The following is a 9972-nucleotide window of genomic DNA, read 5'->3' as shown; positions in this document are numbered from 1 at the left end:
TCTTTCCCTGCAGCATTGCTACGTGTTACTGGGCCCATATGATTCATTCAGTAGGAGTGAATAACAGTATGGAAATCCTCAGATTTAAAAGGGGAAGTGTTTTATTCTGCTTTTCTAACTTATCTGATGAGACTGTGAAGAAAGCTTATCAAATGTTTTCAAGCCTGGTTTATTGTAATTATTCCAGTTTTCAGTTCAATTTAGAAATAGCATTTTTTAATGCACCCTACAGTTTGAGTTACTCACTCTTAACAGTCCTGTGAAATCTAGAACAGTGAATTTTGAGTTGTTTGGGTTTTTTTTAAAAAAAGTTCATTCAGGGAGAAGAGGAAGTTGATCAGGAGAAAAACTAGCAAATTAGCATTATTCTCCCGTTTCTTAGTGTTGTGAGATTGGCCATTGTTTTTCCAACAGGAAACACAATCACAAACTTGAGCATCAGAGGGCTTGTGCATTCTCAGATGACAGACAATATTTGATTTGTAGCTGTTCTGGGTTACTAATTTTAAAACAGAAATTTCCTTAATCTGGATGAAAGAAAAAGGCTTTTCACAGAAATGAAATCTCTTGAATCATTTGATCAAAACTCCCAATTTTCTGCAATACTATTTTATATGAAAACTTAATGTAAGAAGTTGGCTCCTCTTCTCGCAATCTTTTGTCTTAAAGCTGCTGGACTATATGTTCAAATAATCTGAACTCTAAAAAGAAGATACAGGCAGTTAAGTCAATTTACCCTTTCTTTTACAACTGATTCTTCAGTTTCCCTTTTTAGCTCTCGTATTTCCACTTTCCTCCTGCTCAGAAATATTTAATAACTTGTGTGAGGGAAGGCTGAAGAGGAAAGGTTGCTGTGCTTGATGTCCAGTAGGATAGGAGTTGGATAATCATTTGAAGACTTGTTACTGGAGCCAGTTTTTGGTCACAGGGTGTTGGTAACAGAATAAGTTTTGGTATAATTTGGCAGCCTGCTGAGGAATAGAAATGGTTTTGTAATCTGTGTGCTGGATGTGTGATGCTGGCAGGAAGTGGCACAATGAGAGGATTACAGAGGACTGTTTTACAAGAGTATAGGAATACTCTGCATTATGTGTTCTTAGCCAGGTTTGTTGCTTCTTGTACAAGGATTCTACCTGGTGTTTTCTTTTTGACTGCAGAAACTTCTAATAATGAATATTCCACAGTGGTGCAAATACCCAAGGCAAGTGAGCTTGAATGGATTTTTTCCCTGAATGAAGAGGAAAATGAAATTGTACGCAGTGAATTTTATTATGAACAGGTGAGGTCTGGAGAAAGAGAGTCCAATATGAAGACTTCCCTGGAGAAATACCTCAGTACCCATTTTTGTCTTTCCTCAAATTGTCAGGCTCCCAGCTCTTCCTTGTGTATTGCCATCCTTAGCCTGCATAGTGACAGCATAGCGTGTGGCCACCAATTGATAGAGCACTGCTGCAAGTTGTCCCAAGGGCTCACTAATCCTGAGGTGGATGCTGGTCTCCTTATGGACATCATGAAACAATTGCTCTTCAGTGCCAAAATGATGTTTGTAAAAGCTGGAAGGAGCCAGGATCTAGCTCTCTGTGACAGGTGATTTATCAGATGTTCACTAGAATGTGTGAGGTATTGTCGAGACCATTATCCTTTTTTTACTGGGGAGTGAAGGGTGGGGGGGTTGTTTTGTGATTGTACTATGGACATTTTAAACAAGGAGAGGAGTTTATGATGTAAGGATAATGTAAGAGTTCAAATAGCAGAAGTTCAATATGACTACATAATAATTACTGAGAAAATTCTCAGAGGACGGAGAAATAAATCACAAAGACTGAGGTAAGTATTTTACTTCTGATATTGTGTATCTGCTTTCAATTAATATTTCCATATAGGATTTTAAACCTGTACTTCCTGAGAATGAGCATTTTACACTTTCCTCAAGCTTTGTCCTATGGAGCTTGAGGTGGCAATTGTAATATATAAATTTCACATGTACTATTTCAATTTGGTAACATATAGCTGGTGTCTGCAATCAGCATCTGCCAGTGTTCTGCTGAACATGGCAAAAAAACAATAAAAAATAGTCTGAATAGGGTAGTATGATGGATAGAGAGAAACCTGGTATACTGGTGATCAGAAACCACTGTTCTAAGAGCTGTCTTTGACATAAAGTTCTTTACATGAAAGATAATAGTGACAGTGTATATATTTATTTAACTTTTTTGTTTTCTCCTAGCTACATCAGCAAAGTGGATGTGTTGAATATTTTGGTTGCTGCTGCCTACCGTCCAATACCATCTTTGGATCAGATTCTTCTCCCTGCAGCAGTAACAAGATTAAGAAATCGGCTTCTGGAGGCAGAGTACTATCAACTAGCTATAGAGGTAATGACAGTGGAGGGATGTCAGTGTTATTAATGCTTCTGTAGTGGCTTTTGTTTTTCTCCCTCCTGAGTTCAGATGGATGCAATGTGTGAAATGGACAATATTTAAACAGTTACAAACTGGGATTAAGTTTCTAAACAAGGAAGAAATAATTTTCTGAACACTGGAAAAAATTTCTGAGAAGGAAAAGTCCTTCTGGTGTGGAGCAGGCTGCTGAAAGGAAGGGTAGGCGCGTTGTTTCCCAATACAATTAAAACTGGCAAGGACTAACTGCAATAAAGTAATGAAATGGAGAAATCTTGCATCCAGTAGAAAGGCTGAGTCATCCTTTGTGGCAGGATTTTATCTGAAGCTTGCATGTTTGATTTCATTTGTCTGTAATCCTACGGCAGACATTACTAAGGCACTTTTCCCAAGCATTTATTTGGAAATCAGTAGTGGTGGCAAATCTATCTGTCCGAGCTCATCTGGTGTGGTTTATCATCTTCTGTCTTCCTCCTGCTCCCAGGATTTCTTAAGCCTCAGTTTTATGGCATTGCAGTTTAAGAACAGGATTATGATACTACAAACAGGATTGCGATTTTTAAGTTTTTTGAATAGATGACCTATTTGAATAAAAATGGTTCATGTTTAAAGGCAGCTGGTCTACTAAAGGTTCATGTTTAAAGACAGCTGGTCTACTAAAGAAAATCAGGAATAAATTTGATCAGCAAAGTTCTGTGAAATAAAAAAATTGCCTGGCAGTTTGTGAAGCATCTTCTGTTGCTTTTTCTTGAAGTACAAACCTGATGAATTCTGCTGTGTAAAAATCATCCACTTGAGAAAATTGCATGTGGAAATGTCCTGAGTTTTAAAACTTGTAAACTGAAATTTCCCAGATAAATAGTTGCTTAAACTTGTACAATAAAAATATGTCCACATTTGGAGATTGTTGGTGTTCTGGTAGTTGATGTTTTGTGCCAGTAATATGGAAATAATCAGCATGGGTTATTTCTTGTTTTGTTTTTAATGGGAAATGTTCTCTAGAAAGTAGGAAGTCACAATCGCATGCTGTGTGATAAACCAGTTTTCCTGTTTTCTGTACTGGGACTGTGTTGCAATATTAACAAACGACTTTGAATTTAGGTTTCTACAAAATCTGGGTTGGATCCAGGTGGAGCATGGCATGCCTGGGGCATGGCTTGCCTTAAAGCTGGAAATTTAAGTTCAGCAAGAGAGAAGTTTAACCGTTGTTTAAAGCCACCTATGGATCTAAACCAGCTGAACCATGGTTCAAGGCTAGTCCAGGATGTGATACAATATCTGGAGTCAACAGTGAAGCCCATACTTATTGCGGTAAGAGTCTTCTGTTCTGTCTGTTCTGAAGGGCTATAGCAAAGCCAAGTAATGATGATTTAATATGTATCTTATAGCAATGCATGTTACAGTATCAGGTGTTAGGTCTCTTTCCTTCTTTTGTCATGATTGTATATTGCAAACTGAATATTGTTGAGAAATTTGTTAGCTCTTTCATCACAGTGAATTGGTGTCTGAGAGCCAGGTCATGGGATTTTATAGTAATTTGGGGCATACTTTAATGGAGGGGAAAGAAGTGGTAATGGTTTAACGTGTTATTGCTAGAGTCTGAGGAAATTAAACTAAATCCCAGCAGTATGTTGTGATGCTGCAGTGATCCCATTTTTCTACTGAAACTCTGATAACTTTGCAGGAATTTAAAGGAGAGTTTACAAATGCAGTCCCACTGTTCTTTCCTTGTCAGAAAGCACTATTACACGATTTGGGATTAGCTCTGAAAGTTCTGATAAGGTACCAAAAAATTGGTTTTAGTACTAAGTAACTGCAGATTTATAATTATGAAAGACCACTTAATAGTACATATTTTAGGAGAATAAAAAAAAGCCTGTTTGAACTAGGTTATTGAAGAAGCTGTTGACAGTGGAATTGTGTTTAAATAATCCTCCTGTCTGTCTCTGGAAACAGCCATGCTAGCTCCAGCAATGTTCAGCACCTCTGTTGATAGCAGGGTTCCAGTCTACTGTATATAAAAAGCATTACTGGATTCTCAGCCTGCTAAAGCGATATCTATTTTAAACCCAACAATAACAGAAATGCTTCCGGGCTGAGTGACAAGATCTAACTGAAAAGAAAGTTTTCCTTTTACTAATCACCTATCATTGATTCTCTCTTTTAACGGCAGGATGATGATTACTTTGCCACATTGAGGGAACTTGAAGCAACACTGAGAACAAGAAGTCTGTCTCTGGAGATGATGTGTGAGGGGAAGATTCAACACAACAGCTACTATCAAGAGTGCTTGTTCTATTTGCATAGTTATGGTACTAACCTGGCAATAATAAGCTTTTACATGAGGCATGACTGTATGAGAGAAGCTCTGCTTCACTTGTTAAATAAGGTGAGTAATCTAATTTGCCATCACCTAAACTGAAATTTGAAAAGTAGCTAAGAGGACTTCAAGGCCAGCCTAAGACGGTAAGGAGCATCATGCAGCATTTGCAAGACCATAGTCAGAAGGTCAAGGGAAGTAAATATATCTCCCTCAGCTCACTACTTGTGATGTTTCATCTGAACTACTGTGCCCAGTTTTGGGTTCCCTAGTTCAAAACAGACGTTGTCAAAGTGGAGCAAGTCTAATGGAAGTCCACTAAGGTGACTAGGGACCTGAAGCACATGATATATGAGAAGAGTGATAGAGATAGGTTTTTCCATCTTGAGGAAGAGAAGGCAAAAGGAGATCGGTGTGCTATTTTCAGCTACCAAGTGGTTGATTGTAGGGAAGATAGAGCCAGATTTCTCTCACATGTGCACAGTAAAAGGGTAAGAGACAGTGGACACAATTTGGAGCAAGGGAAATTCCAACTGGGTAGTAGGAAAAGTTGGGGTTTTTTTTGCAGTGAGGATATTGAGACATGGGAAATGAGCCCCAGAGAGGCTGTTGAATTGCCCTACTTTGTCAAGTTCAGAACTTGACTGGACAGGCCCAGAGCAGCAGGACCTAACTTGGAAACCATTCTTTGAGTGGGGGTTTGAACCAAATGATCTCTGGAGAGCCCTTCCAGCCTAAATTACTTATTAATTTTGTGATCTCTGTCACTTAGTACTTTTTTATGTTAATATAAGGAAAATCAGCAAGCCGCAGTGGCTTTGCTTCAAGCTGCCTCCCTGATGTTTGTGTAGGAATCGCCATCAGAAGTGTTTATTGAAGGGATCTTCATTCCAAGTTATGAAAGTGGAAAACTGCATATGTTGGAGAACTTGCTGGAAACCATTGATCCAGGATTGGAGAGCTGGGGAGTCTACTTGATTGCAGCTTGCAAATACTTGCAGAGAAAGAACTACTACCATATTCTGTATGAGCTGCAACAGTTCATGAAGGTAAGATGAGAGTCAGTGCCATCTCTTTCAGTGAAATGTTGAATACTGTCACGCTTTTCGTTATTTACTTTGGTGTAAATCTGTATGATGGACAAGTATATTTTTGCTGCTTTCCAATGCTAAAAAAGAGATAGGAAGGCCTGAGCCTGACTAAAGCTGACCTGCTATGCTTTTGTCGTAGATCTGGTGCATTGCAGTAGCTTAACTACTCTTTGAAAGAAAACAGAGTATTGCCTGCCTTGTGTGAGCACTTTAGTATGGACAGTGATTAGTGAAGGTGGTGTACTTTCGTCTGTCTTAATGTTCAGTATATTTCTTCTAGGATCATGTTCGTGCTGCCATGACCTGCATTAGGTTTTTCACTCATGGAGCAAAGTCTTACGCTGAACTGGGAGGCAAGCAGACATGGCTTCTAAAGATCAAGGACCATCTCAAAGTGTATCTGCAGGAGCTCTCAAGAAGTTCAGGAAGAAAAAAAGTGGCAATCACTTTTCGAAAAAAAATGTCTGCTACAGATGTGTCGAGGTATCTACAAACATAAAACTAAATTATAAGAATTATAAGAAATGGAAAATTCAGACTTTTGTCTTTTTTTTTTTTTTTTTTTTTTCCTCCACTGTTGTGTTTAAGTTGACTTTAGCTAATGCATGCTAGCTGTGCCTGACCCAAAACTGACTTCTCTGTAGTTGCAAGTATAGGATTCCCATTACCTTTTGCCCCAACAGCCCAACTCAGATGATGAGCAATTTTTTCTACTGAAAGTATCAATCTATGTATCATATGTCTTCCTCTAATTTAAAAAACAAACAAAACCCCTACAGTGCATAGACAGCTATATATCAATCCACAAGTTTTATTGCTTTTATTCTTCCTTTCCTCTCTACAAAGCAAGCAGCTCTGTGGTGCTTAACTGCCTATCAGGGTTAACTCACAACATTCGACTATGTACAAGTTATAGGTGCCATACATAGCTGAATCCCTGTATTCAAAAGCTGAAATGTAAATTTAGCCAGATCTCTCTTGTACTTGAACTTTTATATCTTGGTTTTGTTAGGGGCCTTTTTTTTGTTGTTTTGTTTTTGGGTTTTTTTTAGACTAGACTCTAACTTAAAGGGGGGGATGTGATGAGGTAGAAAAGAGGGAGCAGATACTTATTTGGGATCCAGGTTCTATGGCTGACTTTGAAATATTGTGACTCAGTGCTCATCTTCAGCTTGTGATGCATGTTAAGTGCACAGATCTGAAAAGTATCTCATTGCTGCAGACTTGACTACGCAAAAGACAAAGTCAGAAAGTAACTAAAATGATTATTATTTAGAAATATGTCTGTCTTTGAAATGTGTTCAAGAAATTAGTAAGTTCACATAAATAATAATTGACAGCATTCTCTATCTCTCTATTTCAAAATAAAGTCAGAATTTTTTCTCTATCTAGGCACATCAATACCGTTGATCTGCAGATGGAAGTAACAAAGTTCCTGCATCGATGCGAGAGCTCAGGAACCTCTCAAATGACAGGTTCTTCCTTGCCCACGCTCTTTGGAAACAATAACATGAAAACGGATGTTGCTTGCAAGGTACTTCTTGCTATTTCAAACACAACTCTATTTTTAAATCAACAGTGCTAACTTGATATACAGGTTGAAACGTTTGATGGTTGGAGTAGCCTCTTGTATTTTTCATGGACAGGTTACTTGTGCATGTATGCAACCTACTGTTTATGAAAAATTCATGTGGTTCCTCAAAGTAGCAGAGAACACCTGAGAACTTGGAGCTCCTCTCCTCAAAGTTCAAACTGTCAGAGCAGAGGATCCCAAATACAAATAGTAACATGCCTTTTGAGTATACATCCTATTGTGTTTTAAAGCAAGGCAAATACTGCTATTATTTGAACTATTCTTAACTTCAGCTCAGCTTCATCTGTACTTGCCTAGTGTCCTGCAGGGAATCAGTGCGTGTGACAATAGACCCCATATTTGCTCTACTTGTTGGGATGGTGCTGTTTTCTGTTGAAGTAATGCACTGTCTCTTGACCTCTGGGCAAAATCTGGAAATGCATTATTATTTTAACTACGTGCAATGAAAAAGGAATGTGCATCCCCAAACTTGTCTATGCCTCTTTTTTTCAGGTCATGTTGGAAGGCAAAAACATTGAGGAGGGGTTTGGGATTGCATTTAGAGTCCTTCAGGTATGGAAAAACTTGAAATTACAAGCAGTATTATTACAAAAGTAACTCTTGCAAGCAGCAATTATTTAAGCGAAAGGCTTTTTTTGCAAAATGTCTTTTAATCCCCCAAAAGAAAAACCTCTTGTGAGAAAAGTCACTAGTTCAAGTCTTAAACGTCCATGTATTTTGAGGAAGCTTCATAAGGAAATTAAGATGCTGCTTCAGTAGGACACTTCCAAACTAATTGGGTCCTACAAAGGAATGAAGTATGGCTTTTCCTTTGCTGTGCACCTTGTTCAGTGACTACTCTGGCAATCACAGTCACAGATGTGAGTAGAGAGCTCTGACTTGGTAGCTCTCTGCAGTTCATTACAGCCATGCCAAGACACAGTGAATAAATAAGGCCAGGGCTGTCTCTGTACTATTCTCCTGGCTGAGAGACCAAAGCTAATTAACTGGAAACTCTCTGTGGAGATCTCTCCTTCCTCATGTCTGGGTAGAAGTTGAGGTGTTTATCAGTCAGCATAGCTCATGAGCCTCCAAGCTTTTCTGTGTGTTTCTCAACCATATATTAGGAGCTGCTGAAAGATACTGCTTCAAGCAATGCAGTTTGCAGTTGCCTCTTGTCTGGGGCAGAGGGTATAGCAGGGCCACTTCTGGACAAAGGTGGCACACTGAAAGAGTATTTGTGGATATGGCAGGCCCTGCTCCTTCTTTCAGGTCAGGATGTACAAGGCAGGATGCCTGTTTGTAGTGAGATGGAGAACCTTAAAAAAAATAGCACTTCTTAGCAGCAACAGCACTCACTACCTTCCAGTAAAAATGGAGCAGCAAGTCCAGCTGCCTAGCATCACTTCTGTTTCCTTCCTTTTTTTTTTTCCTTGCCTTATCCGTGGCAGGATCAGCCCACAGCTTTTATCATCTCTTCCTTCATATGGGAGGTATACAATGGTCAGTTGCCTCCTGTTTCTTTGGGTACACAAAGGCTGACTGCTGGTGAGGTGCTGGAGGAATATAGTGGAAGCTTGCTAAGTGAGGGAGAGGTGGGTAGAGACCTAGAAAAGATCTTCTGCCAGAAGAAATAAAACTGGTCTTTTGGGACCTCTGAAAAGGAGGTGGTAATAGTGCTCTTGTTCTTGAGCAAAATTGAGTTTTAGCAGTCTGATTATAGAAAACCTTTAAGCCAGCCCTGAACAATGGTGACTGGAAAATCAGAGGCCCCCAAAACAGCTTTGACTTTTTGGAGCATGGTATGATATTTTGACCTTAGGAGAGATTGTCTCAGTTGTATAGACTCCCTGTGAGAAAACCTGCTGAGAACATTTAACATGTTGCTCCGATGTTCCAACTACCTTTAGGACTTCCAGCTGGAGGCTACCGAAGTATACAGCAAAGTGGCCAAGCAGCTGGTGAAGCAGCAGAAGTACAGTGAGATCCGACAGCTCCTCAAGTGTGTCAATGAGTCTGGAGTTGCGGCAAAAAATGATGGGGATAACATTATCCTGAACTGTCTAAACGAGTTCATTGCTGAGGTAATTCTCTCCTGTATTGTGTCCCTTTTGAAGTAAAATGGCTATATACAGTACAGGCTACAGGGAAACCATCCTGTGGTGCCTGTGCTGTTCTTTTAGTGAGTCATTCATATCTTCTAGCTCTGTACTACATGCATTGTTTAAAGATGGGAGTATGTGGTTTGCCTTATGCAGGTTACTCTGAGAGGAAATGATAAGTAGCTGTAGCATGCTTCTACTCTGTACTCCCTGGATGAGTGCCCATGATGGGGAGAGAACTTTTGCTTCACAGGATCCTGCCAAATGCTCCTGATTGGGGTGGGAGGTGTTCCCTTCAGTGAGGCTTCCCTGGCTAACACAGAGGATGCACGGAGGCAGAAACCTCCTATCTTCATAGGAAACAATTTTAAGATTCCCTTTGCCTATCACAGTGTCTTTTCCATGCCAGTGAGGGAAGGAGATGCCCTCTATGAAGTTCTACTAACCAGGCTAGGGGACACAACCCACCCCTTGGGACAGGATGGGC

General features: G+C 39.6%; 1 protein-coding gene across 1 annotated transcript; it reads left to right on the top strand.

Annotated features, from left to right (window-relative positions):
- Window positions 1-1163: 1163 nt before the first annotated feature.
- LOC104166242 (zinc finger FYVE domain-containing protein 26-like) lies at window positions 1164-3806 on the top strand. The gene is made up of 4 exons (XM_009706108.1): window positions 1164-1279; window positions 1367-1587; window positions 2228-2375; window positions 3501-3806. The coding sequence occupies exons 2-4, from the start codon at window positions 1502-1504 to the stop codon at window positions 3747-3749; spliced, it is 483 nt and encodes a 160-aa protein (XP_009704410.1). The 5' UTR covers window positions 1164-1279; window positions 1367-1501; the 3' UTR covers window positions 3750-3806.
- Window positions 3807-9972: the final 6166 nt, after the last annotated feature.

This window comes from Cariama cristata, unplaced genomic scaffold (genome assembly GCF_000690535.1).
Source record: "Cariama cristata isolate BGI_N322 unplaced genomic scaffold, ASM69053v1 scaffold14738, whole genome shotgun sequence".
Lineage (NCBI taxonomy): Eukaryota > Metazoa > Chordata > Aves > Cariamiformes > Cariamidae > Cariama > Cariama cristata.
Note: the sequence above shows the minus strand (reverse complement) of the source record. Positions and strands in the feature narration are given on the sequence as shown.

Excerpts from the sequence above, each read along its gene's own strand:
- LOC104166242 (XM_009706108.1), top strand. The coding sequence starts at position 1,502 with ATGGACATCATGAAACAATTGCTCTTCAGTGCCAAAATGATGTTTGTA. Across the intron at positions 1,588-2,227 it reads GATCTAGCTCTCTGTGACAG|CTACATCAGCAAAGTGGATG; the intron begins GTGATTTATCAG and ends GTTTTCTCCTAG. Across the intron at positions 2,376-3,500 it reads ACTATCAACTAGCTATAGAG|GTTTCTACAAAATCTGGGTT; the intron begins GTAATGACAGTG and ends CTTTGAATTTAG.